Raw genomic sequence first — 22068 nt, 5'->3', positions numbered from 1 at the left:
GATACTTAATGTTGAGCCTATCTCGCAGGCATATACGTAATCACCAGATTCTTATTAGGTGTAAAACGAATTTATTATCATGTTATGTCAACTACATTAAAAATAATTTCCACGCAGTTTCTGAACGCTTTAAAGTTGCAACTTAGATCCGTATTATAAAAGTCTGAAAGAGCTATCAATATAACTTCATAGTGACTTCGTTGTACCTATTCATCATCAAAATTTATTCTCGACAACTAAGTTACTAGGGATACTTGTATTTGCATTGCTATATCTCAATCTTGTAATTGCAAGCTTGCTTGATAAACAGATGGGCAATTTCCATTATTTGGGTTAAAGTACAATTAAATACAAAATTTGAAAAAAATTACATTTCTTGTGTATTCTGAGCAAATATTTACATTGACCATTACATTTCTAATTGTAGAAAAGTATTATATCTTTATAGATACAATGAGATGATATATTTGAATTAAAAATGGTAAAATCTTTATTGAACTCACATTGAGTACAGCTCCTGGTGTCGTGAAATTTCTATAAGGCGGCTTTCTGTCTCTAATGTATTGGAAGATCTTGGTGCCGTGGCGGAGGAAAACCACTTTGTCGAGTAGATGCGGCGGTACGTCGTGGACACAGCGGAGCCGCACGGAGCCACCGCGAGCTGCCCATCGCTCCATCTGGAGTTCCACTCGCACCTCTGTGTGACCACGAACTGTGAACAAAATTATAAGTTTCTGTTAAGTTTCGAAGGATCTGACACACATGATATAAATAAGCAACTTACACTATTAATACTTGTGTGCTATAATATAGATTTTGAGGACGACTACCTATAGTTGTTTGAGATACGTTATATAAGAACAGAACTGGATCGAATTTAATTAGGTACTCATATTAAATACCAGGCTGAAACTGCATTTTAATATTTAGTATATATTACCTATTGATATATTTATTATATCTTCTTATATATAAAATTCTCGAGTCACAATGTTAGTTACCATACTCCTCTGAAACGGCTTGACCGATTTTTATGAAATTTTATATGCATTTTCAGTAGGTCTGAGAATCTATTTTTCATACCCCTAAGTGATAAGGGTTGTCCAACCCTAACATTACTTTTTCATTTGTTGGGCAAAATTTTTACTTATATTTTTTAATTATGTGTCATTAAAAGATACATAAAAGCCTAAATTTTCACCCTTCTATCATCAACCCCTATTTTTTTACCGTGTTATTAATATATTTGGCAAAACAACGTTTACCGGGACAGTAGTTTTATTATATAAACAAAATGATTTTATAAAAATAAATAAAGCACCTATATACCAAAATTTGCCTAATGTCTAAAGTATAGTGAAAAATAAAGAATTTGTTTATCATTACTTATTTTATTATAGGATTTGTTCGTACCGTATATAAAGATAAAATAAACGGAATCTTCCTATAAATAATAGGTATATTTTAAAACCAAAAAAGTTAAATATAGAATTGTCATCTGTGGGTGCGCACTATTTTAGTCCTGTGGATTACACGCTTCTTGTCATGAGACAAAATGTTGTCCTTTTTTTATGAGCTTTGTCACGTTTTGCAGAAATTGCCTCGGCCCGCGTCTGTTCTCGCTATCAAAGAAAACACGTGTCGTTTTACCGCACACAATGTACACCTTCATTTGACTTTCAACTCTCTCCACTAAGTGATACAACGCTATTGTTTATTTAGTTGCTCAACAACATGAGTTTGTTTTGGTATAGGTATCATTCTAGTACGCTTCGGTAAATTCAAGTTTCATGGAAGCACGTTTTACATTCCTACTTGTTGTTTTTACTTGTATAAAATTTTACTGTTTGTAATAAATAATCCTTATTACATTTGATTATAGGCGTGACGATATAATTCAGGGATTTCTTGGTTAAGCGGAGCTTGGTGTTCTAATTCACCTTCTTGTAAGATACATTTCATTATGTGCATGCTTTTGTTTCATTAACCATTAGTCAGATTTGTATCATTTATTGATTAAAAAATGTATTACTCTTCATAAAGATTTCATAAAATGAAATATAATGAATATGGTCTTGTTGCTTAACATGAAAGGAATAAAAGAAAATATTATAACCATATTAGACGTACCTAAATAGTAATATTATGTGTCAAATATATTAATATAAATAAAATATAAAAAAACAAAACATACACATATATTATAAAATACATATATTACAGATATAAAATAAGTAATGTAATATCAAAATTATTTTATAAATACAAAATTTGCTTTTTACTTTTAAACATGAACGAGTTTAATTTTTTTTTATACCTCATGTTTACCGTTTTACCAGAAAGTTTGATTACACGATTTTATGATAAAATATATCTAAGCCAAACACAAAATAGGCTTTATTATAATTATTATTTGATAGAATTTAAAATGCAGTCACGATCTATTCTAAAACTCTATAAAGATTTTAGAAATTTAAAAACTAATTAATTCATTAGAATTGTAACAAAAAATACGAATAAAGGTAATAAGTTTACATGTAGAGGTTGAATATTTCTTATTTGAGAATACAAATGATAATTAGGCATTTTACAGGTACACCATAGCTAACTGCGAGTGTAAACTATATACTTATATATTCGTATCAATATTATTCGACAATTTTCGTAATCTGAACGTGGGAACTGAAACGACGATGAAATATAATGTGCAATCAAGTGTAATGGCGGCGCTTCGTGAAAAGGCTGGTATCCTTCTTGCGTGCCATAAACCATTCCCGTCTGCTTTATGGTTTGCACGTTTTACGGGTTTGATTGCTACAATGCAACTTTTCACTTGGTACGTCGCGGTACAACAATAACTATCAATAGTAGGAATTATGATTTTAATTGGATAATAGTCGCATATTTTATGTAACTTTTTATTGATTCACTTTAAAACAAAGATTGTGAACAGTTAAAACTTTATATTAATGTAGAACAGGCAATGTTTTTTTGGCCGGAGACACAGTCAAAAATTAATTCTTATTTTTTTGTATGTTGCTAGATTTGATCCCGCACTGGATGTAGGTAGGTATCTGGTCGGGGTACTAATGACGAAGCCTATTTTACGTAAAGCGACGACTAATACAGTTTTTAGAATTCGTTTTTTGAGATGCTATTTATTGTTTCTCTAACAACTTTTATCTTACCGATACCGATCTTAGTTCTAAATGAGAGAGGAAATATACCCATTATTGTGTATACAATATTATAACTATAAATTATAAAATATATTAGTAACATTAAAAAAATTGAAGTATGAATGATTTTAAATTTTAAACATCTAATTTTAAAATTATATTTATTTATATATTATTTTAATTATTGTATACATTTAAATAGTGTTTATAATAATATTTAATTTTGTGTATTTTAGAAATAAAATAGTGAGCTATTGTGTTTACATTCGAGCTATGAGAAGTAATTGATTTCGTTTTGTATCAACAGGTAGAAAGTATAGAAGTTTAAATCATATTGTAGTTTGTATGCTATAAAAAATCGAAAAGTGTAGTGTTATGTGTTGATATTTCAAATTAACGATAGCCATCCTTTTAAGTTTTATTATTAACAAATACTAAGATATGTATATTTATGGTCACCACGCCAATAACTAAGCCATCATTGTATGTTTGTGACCAAGTCTAGTACATATTAACACGAATGTCAGATGACTTATTAAATTTACTTATGTATCTAAACGCGATAGTTTTAAAGTCTTTATTTAGTACATACAATAAGGAGACAATTTTCATAAAGTTTGATTAATTACTGCCATCCTTCTTAGTTTTCGTTGACAACGTTCACATGTAATAAATATCATAAGCTTTACGAATGCGACGATAATTATAATAACTTTTCATAAACGTCTGCTCTGTAATGGCCACTGTAACTATAAATGAGAGCCCAATTTTTCTTTGGCAAAACATTGTAAATACGATCGTGGAGTCAGTAAGGTCGCAAGTGGCACTATAAGTACACTGAACTCACTCCATATGTGAAACGGTCTACACCTCGTGTCTTTGGTGCGACGTACATTTAGAGACAATGTGTGATAATATTACACTCACAATTGTTATACTTACTTATAGATTGTAGGTATGTGGCGCCCGTTCTGACGGAATGTTCCATACGTGCGAAAATTGTGCACGATAAAGGTTGTTGTTATTTTAGATATTTCTCTGGGTCGGCGACATTTCTGTGTGATGTTATTATTTTCTTGTATAATACTACTTTGTTATGTACCCGTGTAGATACTATACGCTTAACAGAAAACTATTCAACCTATTTAATATTATCGAATACCACTACTCCTTCTATTAAATTTTATTAAAATATTTATTGCTGTTACTACTTTATTTATTGTTTCGTTTTTATGTTTTTTTAGGTATACTGTAAGGATTACGTTCGAAAAATTATATAAGTATACAGAAAATAAATATATAGGAATATTTATGTAGATATAACGAGTAAACAATTGTACATTTTATGTCTCTCTAGATACGACTCAGACTAATGAATTTCTCATTGCGCTTGTATTTTCGTACAGCATCGTATTATCTACATTATTTTATGAGACGTGATGTAGCGTTGGATGAACCCTATAGAGCTTTGTTTAATTGACTTCAATAATATTCAGAGACGCTCTTTGCAAACTGAAGTATCTACGATTTATGGCAAGGCACCCAGATAACGTTACATTTCAACGAGGACCCATCAAGTTTGATCGTGTAATTACTTTCTGCCGTTAGTTTATCGTTACTATCTATAGCTTGAATATCTCCAATTCATATCTTTTTATTTTAATTTCAAATAAAAAATTAGAAGGTATATAGAATAAATTCTTATATAATTTTCATTGATATGGATTCTACGGTATGTGCTATTTATTTGCTTAAAGTTGTAATATAATGTATATAATATTGTTTACTCACGAGTATTTTTTGTACATTTTATTTCTAGTTAATTGAAGCTTTAAGACCTTTTTAGTAGTAAATTTTTTTAGCTAATATTTCTTTTCAATTGAGCACTTGTTTAAGCAGAAAGTTTTTTTATTTAGTATATATAAATTATTGCGTATTTTTACTTTTATTGATACATCGAAAGTATGTTCGAAATAGATTCGTTTTCAAATACATTGATGATACATAAATATTAACATAGTATTATTTATTTATATACTTGAATTAAAATACCTCTTTGAAGTTAAATTTGTACGACTCACTTTGTACTCTTCTATGATCAAGAAAACATGCAAATATTCCTTGATAAAAACCCAAATACCTTCTGAAGCAATGACAATAAAAACAAATGCGAAATAAAAAAAAACAGGTGGCTACACATCTCAGACGATGCCCATGAGGGTCGTAAGGGTATGTCCCTTACACCGGGTAAACCTTTTCCTGGTAGATATCGTACAGTGAAGACTTTATAAGTATCCACATACGTGTAACTACGTTATCTGATGTATTTTTTTAATTCCCAGTGGAAAAAAGGAAAGGCCGCTGTACCCAAGTAGCGGTCCAGACAGATTTTTTTATGTTACTGGAATACCAAAGAAGCTGACGTTCCACCTAATAGTAATTGCTAACCGTCACCTATATACGTGAACAGCACAACTTATGTAAAATATCGCGGTACCTATTTCATGTGACACTCCTAATGTCAGCTTACTCCTGGTCCGTAAATAGTCGACAAAATCTTGCTCCTTTAGCAAGCTGCTTTATAAAACAGCGAATTTACAGTATGTATGAAAGGATTCGACTTTTTACCTTAGTATTTGGAATTGGAAAACGTTTATTTAAAATCTGTAAGCATTGTTTTAATATATTCTTGTGTTATTACCTTATTTAATTGTCTTTTTATAAATTGTAATTCCAAACATTGTGAATTGTAAGAGGAGGGAACTGGTACCTAAAATACAAGTTTCTACTTAGTTTAGGTACCAGGGAACAATTTAAATTGTAAATATTGGGTGCAAAATATTATTATTATTTATTATTATTCTAAATAACATACATACATTTGAGGGCACCCCTAGGTTCAAGTTTTAGTTTTTTAAATTGTTGAAAGTTATTTAATTTTAGTGAATTATATATTGACTGACCATTTAATTATTGTTTAATCTGTATATAATAAATATAAGATTCAAGCTCACAACTTTTGGAACCAAAACCACTTTAGGGCAAGGGGGCCATAGTATTTTTTACGTTCTTTTACCGAATTCTTTCTCGACTGATCCTTGATCCTGAATGGTAAGCAGGCAATGGAAAAAATACGCCTACGTGATCAATAGCGGTAACTAACGTCTATGACATGAACCATATAATATATCATGTATAGTTCATGTATATAAAATAAATTCCTTATAAAATACGGAAAAAGACATACCATATTTATATAAAGCGTCCTTTTTGGAATAATAATCCGATAACGAATATTTTAATTTGAAATGAAGTGAAGTTGAAATTTATTTATTTTATATCACTAATACATCATACATAATTTATTTTGAGTACTCAGTTCTATTTTTACAAACATCTCCATCAGATGCCCTGCGGGGTACACTTAACCTACATCGCGGTACGCTCTTCACACGGATTGTATCTGTTTCTGATGCAAATATCTGGTGTGTAAACTCCTAACATGCCAGAAAATACCTAAATGCAATTGCTTTCACTCATCTTTTTGTATATCTCTCTATTATAAAGATCCACTAACAAAGAATTTTAAATATTTCATAGAAATCGATGGTTTCCGCGCGCAAATGACAGCCAATTGTACGTATGGTACAAATTTGCAACGTATAGGTACCTACTATTGATCCTTGATATTTTTGGTAATTTCTTGCAGTATATATTTTTTTTTGTTTTGTTTACATATACTTTATCCATTATCTGCTGCAGAATTTTTGTCGTTAAGGTGGTTAGAGGAGAGATATAATACTGGCTTTCTCTTTCGTGTTTACAAGTCCAAATGTACACTGCCAAAAAATATTAAACCTATATAGGAAACTACTAGTAAGTTATTTCCTATTTGAAATTTCTCAATTATATTTATCGTTGGTAGAATAGAAGAATTTAATATGAAATATTAATTAATGCCTAATAAAAACAGCGAGTATAAAATTGAGCTCATAAATGTCTATTACTTCTTTACGATCTCTGATCGTAGTAGGTATATTTACCACGTTTTGTGTTAAAATGAATAATAAACAAATACAGTCTCTATAATTCTTCTGGATAAAAATATTTAAGTATTAAACACAATTAAGTTAAAATGCCCATCGCGTCATATGGATACACTATGAAATATACTAGTACTTTATTAATATTTGTAGGTCTTTCAAGACTGGAAGTGAATTTTCGCAGAATACAAAATATGTACAACATATTTTTTAATGATAATGGAATATATACTAGTTTTATTTTATAATTGGAGTATTGTTTTCATTACCGACATGTCCCAATACCCAGTTGAGTAGATACAAATTATATTTTTACTTATATACCGTTTCGTGACTTACCACCATTCTTGTAATAGGAGTAGGACAATGTATTTTAATTAATGTAACTATACATATACAAATGAAATATTTAGTTAATTATATAGACTAATTATTACTATTCGACATTATAAATATATTCGGTGTTGTGTGGAAAACTTACATAGGTGGTTATAATTTCTGTACTGAAAACCCTTTGTGTAGTTTATATTTTATAGCCAACGCTTCTATAAATTATTCTCGTCTCCTTTGGTCGTCCATTGTTGAGGGTCGTGACAGGCTACGAACATTCGTTCCGGTTTTCTAGGAATAAAATCTACCCACTGTTATACAGTTGCATCCATTGGCCTCACTTTCGTGTTTTTTTGCGTGACGACTGACGCTATTATAATTTTTAACATGTCACAAGATGTTTTTGCGTACAAAAGATGAACATTTGTTTCTTTTATTTTCTGTGTTCTCATGAAATTACTAAAACACAGTTCCTATTACTTCTGATTACTGTAATTACCTAATGTATCATTTGGGAAAATTATGTATGTGTAAATTATATGGTTGACTTCTTTAGCCTTATAATTATAAGCTATTGAAGAGTAGCAAAGTTTATATAATTACAAAAATAAAATAACGAAAACATTATTTCTAGTAGTTTATTCCTGAACAAAATCGATGGCAAAGTACTATGACTTAAATATTAATCTTCTTAAGTTCTTTACCACTTTTCGAAGCGTTTGTGATTAAGAAAATGGTTTCGTGTTCGTTATTGAAACCCGTGCGTTACATTGTTTTTTTTATGCATTTTTATACTGTCAACGACAGTAGGGAAACACCGACCGATGCTGGAACTAATGACTGTTGTAATTAGATCTGTCCTGTGGGTGAGATATCCACCCCAGGCCGTTTGCTTTAAATTCGTCTCCGCATTTGTGTTTTGGGTACTGAGGAACTAATAACAATACATTCATTATATAGAAAATATCCAGAGACAAACAACAAAATCATACTTATGAATATATGTTTTATAATATCTGCACCGTGCGAGGAATTTAACCCGTGACCACCGGAAGTAGTAGTAGTAGTGTGCTTCCGTCCGGGGCCGTCAGATAAATATTAATATGCTAAATTGTTCTCAGTGTATCTGAAATCATACAAATCCCTTTCACACAAGACAATTCGTTTCACTTGATACATATTATTTTGTGAAATTACAGTCTTCAGTTTATTTATTTATCTCGTTTATCTTTATAACGATGCCTGTGTCCATATTTGATATTCTACTGAGCAAGAAGATTTATTTAAGTAATTACGTTACACACACTCTGCCTCATAAGAAAGTATGGCTAAATTATTTTACCAGTCCTTTATTTTCGACTACTAAATAACACAATAAGTAAGCAATAGACATACATGTTGCTTCTAACATCCAAAACTGATAAAAGAGTAGAATGAACCTTTTGTGAAGAATTATCGAAATGCGTTATGTTTTGGAGAATAGTGCGTACAAAAAACCTACCGCTGAATTTTGAATTGCCTGCCTTCTGATAAAGTAAAGGAAAATCTCAGCGTGGGTGTAGTAATATTGTGTTTTATACCGCTTTTATATGTTTTGGTAGCCACTTTCAGTAGAGTAATGACTTACCATTACATTGGTTACGTCGATTCTTCGATGTCTTATTTGCCTGTTTTCAGTATCTATCACTTTCATGGTATAAGATTCTACGTGGTCGACTTACAAGTGGGCATTGTTTCTGAAATATTCATACTAAGGTGTGCATACAAAATTTTTCATTAACTTTAAATCAGTTAAGTTTTATATTTTTTTAAGAAGTATATGCTTATGTCTACCTTTATGGCAAAGATAGATTTTTGTAATTCTTAAAGTGAATAGAAATTTTAAACGAATGTCTTATTTCAACCATATAAGACTCGGTTAAAAATAAATATTTTGGTTTTGTATAATATTATAAAACGTTTTATAGTGAATTACGTTTCAATTAAAATTATAGAATAACTAGATACTTTTGCAAATTACCTATAGAACAAAATTATATTTGTAATTTTTGGAAATAACTTCAAATTATATTTCCATATGGCGCATACCCGTTTCGTTTAGTCTAGGCTCTCAGAATAACAGTGTTTAGAAAGAAAATAACCAGTAAAATAACAAAAATGATGCTCTTGCCTAATTCAGTGTTATATAATAAAATACTCTATTAAACATTACGATTTTTTTAAATCAACCGCGAGTGCTTACTGTCACACGTGCGGTCAGAATTATGGTTTAGTTTGCAGTATTGTGAATTAACGGTTAAATATTCCTAGTGGAATTATCGTGGGTTGACAGGATGTTGATTAATAACTCGGTTTGTATTGCGTGTATCTAAATTATCTACTGGATGTAATTATAATGCCGAAGACTAATGATTTTTTGTTATTTTATGTGATTCGACTGAAATTGTAAACTACATTCGGCCTGAATATAAGTAGGATCATCACGGCCCTAACAATCATAGAATAGGTTCAATGTGACAGCTATAATACGAATACTAGAAGTATACTCCTCGACTTCCGTTATTAATGACTAAAGAATACTTATACCATGCAATATCAGTAAATTATTTGCCATGACCGTGGCTGTTGACCTATTAAATTTATTGTCAGATGTTTCTATTAAACCGGAACTCAGCTTGGAAGCACGTCCCTTACGAGTATGTCGGTAAAAATAAATGAGTGAGATTCAGGTACACGGATAACTTTATTAATTCTTTAGTTTAGTGAGTATTCGTGTTCAGATTGATATAAAACAATCTTAATCGTAAACGAAAAACAAGTATTGGATTAATTTATCAGTCGTATAAGAAATACCAACTCTATGTACTAGTAAAATAATGTATTATAATAAAATAACAACTATATAGCATTATTATAACTATGTCTCTAACACAATTCACTTTAGCATTTAAAATACAACCAAAACATCCTGTGCTCAAAGACCGAATGCCGTGGCTTACAAAAACCTCCTCCTTTTATACCTTCTTTTATACAGAGTAAATATGAGTGGGGGTTATACGCAACTACTTCAACGATACCAAGTAATAATGAAACCACCTTCTTTTAATATTTTTAAATTATCGGATTTTTCTCCAATGTCGATGTGAACCCTAACAGTTGGGAGGAGACTCGATCCACAGAACAGTGTTCTGTGACTTGACCTATGTTACCAATTGATGTATGATACCGATTTATCTTTTTATATAAAGAAAAAAAATTGTCTATGTTCATCCTCGTGATATAGTTTATCTTCAGGTTAAATTTTATTAATATCTGTGACAGATACATTTTTACATTAATAGTATTAGTAGGTATATCCGCACTCACAAACATGTCGTAAAAGGTAATAAACATAACAAGTTAGTAAAACGATAGCTGATTGTACCTATTTATCACAGAAATTTTTGATCTTTATGAGACGGCAGCTACTCACAACGCGGGTCGTACAGTAATTGTCTTACATGCCATATAACTTTATGAATATTTTAAGCTTCAAACAGTTAATGTGTTAAAAGAAAAATACTTTACACTTATTCCCCGTTTCAGAGGCACCATAACTCACGTTGTTAAATGAACCTTTATGAAAAGAGGTGAGGTGTCAGTCAGCGTTACGAGCAGGTATACATGGATATGGCTAATATACTGTCAGGTGAGGAAATGACATGCAACTTGATGTGTAATTTACGAGGGCAGCGTGGGTTGATATTTGCGTCATGTCCCAGTACCTCTGTTTCCTTTGTTAGTTCAGTTTATACAATGTATAATACAGAGTAACGATGGGCTTACTTCCACCAAATGTATATTTCGTAGCCGATTTATTACGGTTGGGCAACAAAATGTACTTTTAATGTATCACCCATATCGATTTCTTGGCGTTTTACGTGTTGCTCAAGTCAAAAGTCACACCGGAGTAATATAAAGATTTATTTACATATAAATACCCCAGAGATATACGAGTGTATACATATCTATAGATGTTCGGTTCAGACAAAATGCCTAACAGTTTTGTGGCTTTATGTACTATTTTTTATTGTATGAAATTCGTGTGAAAAATAAAAAAAGAAAGTATAATTTTAAGTTTACTTTAAAATAGTACTTTCTACCACACATTACCTTGAGGATATATTTGCTTTTATTTATTGTAGAATAACCTAATATTTCTATATAGTGCTGTTGTTTCGTTATTTTCTTGAGTATTTTTTAGAGTTTTGCGAAAATGTCAAGAAGGACCGGGGTTCTTACTAATCCGACATTATGACGCAATCAATCAAAAATAAAACGAGCACAAAGACTGAAATGTTTTTTATCCTCTTTCCCTTGGGACTTGGAACTGTTATCTATATGTATCTACAAATACAGCAATATACGCTCCATTCGCTTTTGACCTACGTCAATATTTAATATGCTGTCGCAGCAATCAGGTTTCAATTAATTTTCATTGTTTGTTTGTTTAATTTGATTGGATATAATAAAATACATTTAAAAGCATTTGTCGTACTAATAGCTTGATTAAAAAATATAAATATATATGTGGAATACAGGCCACTTATTTGTCTATAACTATTTTATATGCTTTATATTTCGAATACCAAAATTCTATTCTAAATTGTCACTGCTATCTATTGTTCCTTTTCGGTTTCCCTTTCTGGCCCTAGTTAGTAGTGTTTCTTTATAATATTAATATATACAATATATATATCCTATCATATCCGGATCACTTCCTCCTTGGACACTCATCTGGTCTTCCCGGCCGCACCACATTAGATAACGGAGTGTTACTTAGCAGATCGCACTGGCGTAAAACTGTACGACTAGCTGACCATTTTTGGTCAAGATGGCTGAAAGAGTATGTACCAAAACTAGAACTCTCAGCAGCGATATACAAATTTAGCTGTTGGTGACATTGTGCTGATTGCTGATCATGCTATTGCTGGAAACATGGCTCGTGGTGTGTGGCCCAAAGGCTGTGTAGTCGCCATATATCCAGGACGGGATGAAATAGTTCGCGTAGCGGACGTAGCAACAGCTGGGGGGATGCTTAGGCGTCCTGTACGCAAACTTATTAAACTAAGTGTGTAAATATTTTTGCTACCCTTTTTTTATATATGCCTGTGTTCCATGATTTATTGTTAGTATCAAGCCTAACGGGGTGGGCAATATGTGGAATACAGGCCACTTATTTGTCTATAACTATTTTATATGGTTTATTTAAAATTGAATACCAAAATTTTTTAAATTGTCACTGCTATTATTGTTCCTATATATTCCTGGCCACTAGTTAGTATGTTTCTTTATAATATTAATATATACAATATATATATTTATCCTACAATTCCCTGGTTTCCTTTATCGCCCACAATATATATATATATATATATATATATATATATATATATATATCAAATAATAAGCCACTTTTAGGGATAACTAAGCAACTACTTGTCAGATCTTGTTTAATTTTAAGAGTGAATACACAATAAGCACCAGTAAAAAATAATTTTCTAAATAAGTTCTCATAGAATAAACTTATGAAGCAACAGTCATAAGAAAATAGATGAATTTGAGGTTCCCACCTCCTCCTATTTTCGAAGTCGACTGAAATGAAGTAAAATTTTGAAGGGTATATTATATTATATTTGTATCGTATCAGTAAACGAATATTAATATTGGGGTTAATTGTTTACTTGTATTGAAGTTCACTTTTAAATCTTATTTAAAGTTATTCATATCAATTGAAACTAGGTAACGTTTTCAGTATAATCAATATGAGAATTCAATTTATTAAATATTTGGTATAACAGAAATATTGGTATGCACAAAGTTATAGAAATATACGAGTACAGATGAAATAAAATGATGCTTACGAATAAAACAATATTATTCGTTTTATTTACACACATCAACTTTGCATTAGAAATGTTGACCGGAAACAAAACTTTTGTTTTGATACCCATTTCAGATATGACGGTTTTTATTAACCTCCAACACAAAAAGGGTCGTTATAAAATTGACGTGTCTAGATTTCTGTTTGTAGAAAACGAAACCCAATGTAAACGAAAGGACCAATTCTGATGTGATTTTTTGTTTGAAAAGAAGTTCTTAGCTTATTTTGATACAGGCTAACTTATAATTTTAACTTCTATTTTTATTATTAAAAAGAAGTCATGTCGTAAAACATATTGGTGAACTATTATGTATTTGAAATTCGAATCAAGAGGTTTAGAATTTATATAGATCTTAATAATAGATTGTGTCTGTAGTTGTAATAAAAAGGGCCGTCTGGCTTTTTGCTCAGATTTGTACGAATTGGCGATGACATTGATATATTAGTAAGTAGCTGCTTATAATGGGGGTTATTATTTATATAGCAAAACCATGATAAATTATGATTGGTTTCTAAAAATATCATTAAAAACCATGACCAATTTGTACTTGTTTATAACACGTAAGAAAAAACTGTCGATACATAAAAAGGTAGTCGTGTAGCAAAATATACAAAATTATTATCGTCTTCTGTCTACGTTGATAAGAATTACTTTTTTAAGAATTTTGTGTGAAAACAAAGTGAAAAAAGTTACTTGAGTAACAAAATTTATCAGTCATAGTTATTAGAGGAGTACAAGCAGTACTCGTTTACGAGCATAATGACAGAATGAATATTAAATTCGGTGTAAAAACTCGTTAATTTTTTTTAAATGAAGTACAAGAACCTATATGCTTAATAGTATAAACCAAACAAAAGTTATGGTTTCGTACGGGTGTACTTAATTGTTGTAGGAGAATTCCTAAAGTTAAATTTAAATTTTTAACTTTATATTGGCCTAAAAAGTTTTTCGAATTACAGTAATGACGGTATATTTACTCGCGACTTTGTCTAATAATAAGTAATACTAATATACAGCTTTAGTGCTATTTTTCTATGATTTCTCGCCTATATGTTGTATCATATTTAACAATATATATTGTGAAAATTTGTCTTAATTTCATAAGTTGTTTCACAAATTATCGGATAGTTTTCGACTCGTGACATTTTTACCACTTTTTCATACATATGTAAAGCTAAAGATAAAGAAGATACATATACGTATAATTTCTATATTATGAAGGCTAGAATAGTAGCCGGTTCTCTCGCTACGCGACAGTATAAACGAGACTCGGAGAATACGAGGGTATACGCTGGAAGCTGATTGCACGAACTGGACTGTGTAAACAACGTACTCGCAAAGTCAAATACAGTAGCCGCCGCTGAATTGGGCTATATGTGCACAGGGTTCTAAGTAGTTCGTACATATAAAGATTACTGTACCTTATCATATCCGATATATAACGTCTATCTCTTTTCTATGACGAATGAATAGATACTAAATATTTTGTAATAATTAGATACGTTATTATTATGAATTTCACCGAGGTTGTCTTTGTAGAAAGTCGTCTGTGTATATATATGAGAGGATATCTCTATTTCAACCGCCAAGTAGCTTGATTTGGTAGCTACAGGATAAGAAGCATAATGACGTAGTCATCCGGAATGGCAAAGCAATCCTGGTAGCTATCTTAGGATATAGTATACCTACTATTCATGTATATAGGCGACAATTACTACTTACCATCAGGTGGGCCATCGGCTCGTTTTCCATTTCAACAACATAAACTCTTTAGGTATTTCCAATTTAAATACTAAAAATGTTTCAGCATAAGTCGGAGTTTCTGTACTTTTCTATTCTTCCATCTTTATTTGTAGAATAACTTGAATATTATTATATCCTAGCTATTATTATTATATTACCTGCTTATTTACTAGCTATTATATTTATTTTATTTATTTATATTTTTATTGATGTTTCGCTCCTATGGACCACCAACTTATAACCTATTTCGATAATCATGTATTTAGCACTAAAATAATTGTTCAATTCAAACCAATACTACTTGAGTTGTTAGTCAGCGCATTCAACCAACAAATCAAACTCTTCATCTTTATATTATTGTTATAGATATATGAAAGTAATTAGTAGACAATAGGAGTGTTAAACATATCTTTCGTTTTCCACAAAGTTTTAGTTTCTAAAATAATGTAATGACAGAACCATTCAAATAAAGTCACGTAAATTCTTGATAGAGATATTGAGTGGATTACATATATAGTAGTAAATATAATTTATTTCGTTCCGATTGCAGTTGCACGTTACTTACAAACCTGTTACTTAGCAACAATACTTATTTTAAATGTGATGGATTATACTTTTTCTGCTTAAATCAATGTGCCTAATACGGTCCCTTAATCCATTACATTTAAGACATTCTACATCTCTACATTTAAATAACATACATAATATAAAACAATATACAGAAGCAAAAAACATTTTCAAAATTAAATCTGTTAAAATACTAATAATTACTGTTGGACCTATATAGATCCCCTTAACAGAATAATTTTGTAATATTTGAGTCATAAACCTTTAACTTCGGACCTGATACACATTTTGTCAAGATATCTGCTATCATTTTTTCGGTCGAAGTATTTAATTATAATGCTATTATTAGCCACTGCCTCTCTAACGAAATGATATTTTATATCTATGTGTTTAGTCCTATTGTGATTCATTTTATTTGCAGCTATTTTATGCGCAGATTGATTATCATTATAAATCAAAACTGGCTTACTACTTCTCTTAAATAAACTGTTAAGTATATTATTTAAATATACAGCCTCCTTTGAGGCTTGACACAGAGCTAGTATTCTGCTTCGGTTGAGGAGAGTATACAAATTATTTTCGTTTTCCCACGATATAATATGTGTGCCTAATTTGAAAATAAAACCTGTAAAAGATTTTGTGTCATAAGATCCACCCCAATCCGCATCTGCATAAAAAAATTAACATCTTTCGATTTTCTAAAAGAAATCAATGACTCAATGTCCCCTTTAAATAGCGTAAAACACGTTTAGCACAATTGAAATGTAATTCATTATAACAGGAATTAAATTGAGATAATAAAAAACATGTTATGTCTGGTCTAGTATTTACAGCTAAATAATTAAGACATCCTATTAAATTTTGATATGGCAAGTCGCATTCCGAATTTGATGCTTTTTCTAATTTAAGACCTAGCTTATTGGTTTCTGGTACAGTCAGTCATCCCGAAGTCGTTCAAGACATTTGTTATATATTGTTCTTGATCGAGATATAAGACACCATTTTCTCTCCTCAGCCGCATACCTAAAATATGCCTGCAGGACCTAAATCTTTTTTTAAATTTATACAGTAGCCCCTCTTTCATTTCTGTTTTTCGTTTTCACAATAATAACAAAAATATCGTACATAAATTACAACAATTAACTTTTTATCACCATCTAACAGTTTTTGATATAAACATGGCTATATTTTATTGTGAAAAAATTCAATATTTCTATCTAACTCATTAAACCATAAGCTTGTTTCACCATAATTATCTTTGCATTACATTTTTGATTCTTGACATTTAACAATCTTTTCATACATGCATGTAAATATTTTCTTTAAATTTCCCATATAGAAATGCATATAACGTCCCATTGATCAATAAACCAATCGTATTCAGCAGCTAATGAGAATAGTAACCTAAAGTTGAACTTCTTACTACTGGTGAATAGGTTTCATTATAATCTGGCCACGTACCTGTGTGTAGCCCTTGACAACTAATCTAGCCCTATATTACTTATTTTACCATCACTATCTCTCTTGATTTTGAATACCCATTTGCAATGAATAGCCTTCTTATCAGGTGGTCTACATTCCATAAAGATTTTGTTCTAGTGATCCTTATCATCAATTGCTTTCTATATAATCACGATCATCTCACTTTTTGCTATATTGTTAATGGATCGCCATCAATTTCTGCAATAGCATTACAATGGTAATAATTTACAGGTTACGTTCTCGAAGAGTTGTCTCCTCTCGGGTTCCATAGAAGCTTCGATTTCAGTATATATATATATATATATATTGACAGGTTCATTATTACTTGAATCAGCCTAAAGAGTTAATGTCATGATTCATGCCGTTCAGGGCATGTTCTTGTCACAGTTCTTTTTGAACATCCTCCAAATTTATAGGAACCACTGTGCTTTTCATTTCATCAGATATAGTTATCGCCAGGAAAAATATTTTCTATAAATTTGACGTCTCTCGCAATTTTTACATTGCCCGTCTTTGGATCGATTAGTCGGTATCCTTTTGTTGTTGTGGAATTCAACAAAGATCAAAGCTTCCGTCTTTGTATCAAATTTTTGTCTCTTTTGTTTGTTTCAGCATAAGTCGGAGTTTCTGTACTTTTCTAATGACTTCCATCTTTATTTGTAGAATAACTTGAATATTATTATATCCTAGCTTTATTATTATATTTACCTGTTCATTTACTAGCTATTATATTTATTTTATTTATTTATATTTTTATTGATGGATTGTTTGCCTTCAGGACACCATTTTGTTCATGTAACCTACGGTGGTCTGATAATCATGTATACCATCAAAAACAAAAATGTGAAATGATAGAACCGAGTTTAATATTTAATGATATATGTTTGATTGTTTCTCTACTTCTGCCTTGTACAAATTTAGCAAATGTTTGATTTTTATTTCTCAAAAAATATACAATGTGTCTGTCTTGAAAAATTTCTAACAATATAATAATATCATGTCTTATAACTTAGATAATATACTGTAGCCAAGGATCACTGTGCATATATCAAATATTAAACTTCGTACTTGATTTTTTCAAATTTTGCATGACTTTTTAATACAAGGATACATGGTTCACTTTTTGTCCATAAATTATACCAGTTACTAATCCATTCAATTTGTACAATTTTTTTTTGATAAACGTTTATGTGTATTTTTGTAATTTATTTGACAATGTCAATTGACCATTTTTTCTTTTATTTCATATATTTTCTTGACAACTTTTAATTTTATTTTTGAGTAATCGCAAGTTCTTGGTTTAAATATTGAAAAATTATTTTTTATGAGACCAAGGTAAGTTAATGGACAAATCGGGAACGTAAAACATCTTCTAAATTCAACTATATGTTCCATTTGTATATAGTTCGACAGTATATTTTAGACAGAATTCTGAATTATAGCTACTTTCAGTTTTAAGCTCAATTTTTTGAATTTTGTAAGTATCTTATTTTATCGACACTGATGTGAAGGGGTCAACGTAAATTGGTACATGATCGACGTTTTTCTACAATATTACTTTCCGTCCAGAACAAGATTATATATTTTTGCTCTTGCATTCTGATGGCTATCGTCGTTTTCACTTGAATTTTAGTCATCGTGCAGTATAAGTTGAAATAGAATCAATTTTCGTGAAAAATTATTTAAAATGATAACAATTTACCAGTTTCAGATTTTTTCCGACTTTATATTCACCTAATTTGGTTTCTGCATTTGCTCAAGAGTTTGTTTTGCCACTTATCCACAGCTCATTATGGAGTGGGTTATATTTTGATCTATAGTTGATCAGTGATAAAAATGACGATTTTTGGACATTAATATCAAATAACCGTTTGAGATTATTTGCGATATATACTTAAATTTTGAACACATATTTATCTCTTCAACCTTTATCCTCAATATATGAACCAAATTTCTACAGGTTTGTTATATACATTTTTGAGTTATGAGGGGGTAAAATGGCAAATCGTAAATGGTTTACGGTCGTCAAATTACACACGTGTTCTCTATTATCTTCCAGTCCTTACTTTCAAGAAATTACGTACTTGAAATTTCCAGTTGGGAAAGTCCGAAGCACCCTTGAGTTTCATGATAATTGTACATTCCATGACTCGACGTATCTCATCTGCCATTTTCAGTTTTGATTTGTTTTCACCACAAATTCAAATTCATCTTATATTCACTTTAGTAGATATATGAAGAGATATTGAGTAGACATATATAGTAGTAAATATAATTTATTTCGTTCCGATTCCAGTTGCAAAGTTACTTACAAACCTGTTACTTAGCAACAATAATTTTAAATGTGATGGATTATACTTTTTCATTCAAATAAAGTCACGTAAATTCTAAGGTTTAATGGCACATTGTTTGAACAAAATTTTAATTGAACATTAAAAACTTTTGTTATTTATTTTAGTTACAGTCGAGCCCAGTTGCATTGGCTGTGGTTGCGTGCTAATTTACCTTAAATTTATGTTTAAAATGTTGCGTTCAAGACTGTATTATGATGGCGTAAATATACGTAGATATCTACTCATATTTATATTGTTATGAGTAATGCGAATTTCATTTTTGTAGAAAAAGGTCTAACTACTATTATGTAGAAATTATATTTTATGTATCTTGTTATTATGGTAATTGTAAAAACGTAGTGATTACTTGCTCTATAGTGAGTTAGTAAATCACTACGTGTTAAACTGTTATGCAGTGCGGAAAAAACTGAGCGATAATATACAGTATAATGTATTTAGAAGTCCCGCTCTCTATTAATTACAAATTTATTATTTGTGGTATATAATGCATTATTGGGGTTAAATTTACGGAAATATAAATGCAGAAGGAAATTACAACTTTTCAATTATTTAATGAATGTTAGAAAATAATGGGACTTCCTTGGTAATTATAAAGGTAGACATCAATCAAAATTTATGGGGATTGACTGGCTATTCATACAGTTCGGTCGGAAGTTCATGTCGGACATTTCGACTAAACCCACCGACCGTAAAGGTAACTTTACGGTTGATAAATCCAAGGATCAATGATGACTACTATCCTTTTCAAAATCCAATTCACAGTATATGTAGTATGAATTGTACATTGCTAGTGATTTCTTTTTGAAACTTCGTTTCCGTTTGCAAATGCTGTTTATGCATATATATGAGTATAAATATGTACCCCATAATGGTTTATAAATGTCATCTAAATATCAATTATATATGTTGCTATAGTAGAATAATTTGGAATGACACTATACCTAACTGTATCTAAATATTTTGTAAATATGATCTGTATAAATTGTATTATTATTTTAATTTAAATGAGAGCACCATGAGAGACATGTAATTACGACATTGCTTACACACAAGAAGTCGTAAGTACAAATTTGGGCGGCAATAAAATATGTGTGTAAATTTTTATTTCTGACTGATACCGGTGAAACAAACACCAAACCAAAAAATTATCCGAATTACGGCGCGCAGGTTTGCTTCCTGTCAAAGTTGGATTTAAATGTAGAGATGACACGTGTAGCATTCACCACAACATCGACAGTTGATAATGCTTCTCACTACTACATTGAGGTTAATTAATCTAATTAGTAGTGACAGTATGTTTAATTTTTTAAATTAAATGACACGACACTATGTCAAAAATACATATAACCCAAAATTATTAATGTACATGTATATTTATATTACCTATGAGTATTTTAAGATCTATGTACTTATTTATAATTTCTTTTCTAGTTTTTTCATTTTTATATATTACTTCATTGTAATCAGTAGTACACCATATATTTACTTCAAGCTATAGGTACCTGTAGGATAAAGTTCATGCTGTTAATCACGTGAGACAAGGGGTAAGGTAAGATTTCATTTTGTGCCACAAACATTGTTACGCTTCTGTATATTTACCTACATACTTCACATATATTTTAGATAACATCTAAAATGTTAGTATATGGTATTTGTAAAACCAACTCTAAAAAGGAGGACGTTTAGACTGTATTTTGTGTGAACTGTATTAAATGCTAATTCTTCAACGAGGTAAACAATTCTTGTAGCTATTAATAAAGTTTACTTGCATATTTAGTCACCTACTACTTTCGGTCTAGCAATGTTCTTCAAATTAGAGTTGGATGTTTTTTCTAGAATAAAATATTCGTAGCGTGGAATTAGTTGCCGTCGTTGTCGTCTTTGTTGCCTAGGAGGACAGCACATAATGCTAGACGAAAGTACTGCAGGAAAACTGATAAAAATACTTCATGTCAAGCTATTTATATTATTTCATCTATTATGACAATGTAGACCAATACGAATAGTACGTCAGTAGGTAGTAATAATTAAAAAATCAAGCTAATTTGTAATGCATGTAAATATTATCTATACTACACATCCACAAATTGTAACGAGAAATAATTATTATTCGTTCGATAATATTTTCATACAAATTAGTTTGAATGTAACTAGAAATACGATATTTATGAAAAACCATCTTGTTTCTAGTTATATTCAAACTAATTTGCATGAAAATATTATCGAACGAATCAAGAGAAATGGGTCGAAATAAGAAAATATTACAACATTTTAAACTTTAATTGGTTAAGAGTTTAAGGTTCCAATTTTTTTAGGAAAATTCTTCAGGTGTATAAATACCAACATTATCATCGTGGTTTGAAACACTAACCTTTTTACTACACCTGTATATCTACCACGGTAATTAATAATGTAAGTATTAATGCTACTGTAAAAAACTATAAGA

At 30.4% G+C, this 22068-nt stretch overlaps 1 protein-coding gene across 1 annotated transcript in view; it reads right to left on the bottom strand.

The window, feature by feature from the left end:
* Positions 1-22068, bottom strand: part of LOC131842098 (uncharacterized) — a 91209-nt gene that overhangs the window by 18934 nt on the left and 50207 nt on the right. Inside the window, exon 3 of the mRNA XM_059190601.1 lies at positions 504-712. Within this exon, the coding sequence (XP_059046584.1) occupies positions 504-712 (209 nt within the window). The remainder of the gene's footprint in view (positions 1-503; positions 713-22068) is intronic.

This window comes from Achroia grisella, unplaced genomic scaffold (genome assembly GCF_030625045.1).
Source record: "Achroia grisella isolate CSIRO2021 unplaced genomic scaffold, CSIRO_AGI_Agris_v1 utg204, whole genome shotgun sequence".
Taxonomy (NCBI): domain Eukaryota; kingdom Metazoa; phylum Arthropoda; class Insecta; order Lepidoptera; family Pyralidae; genus Achroia; species Achroia grisella.
The sequence above is the reverse complement of the archived record's forward strand: the minus strand, read 5'-3'. Positions and strand labels throughout refer to the sequence as shown.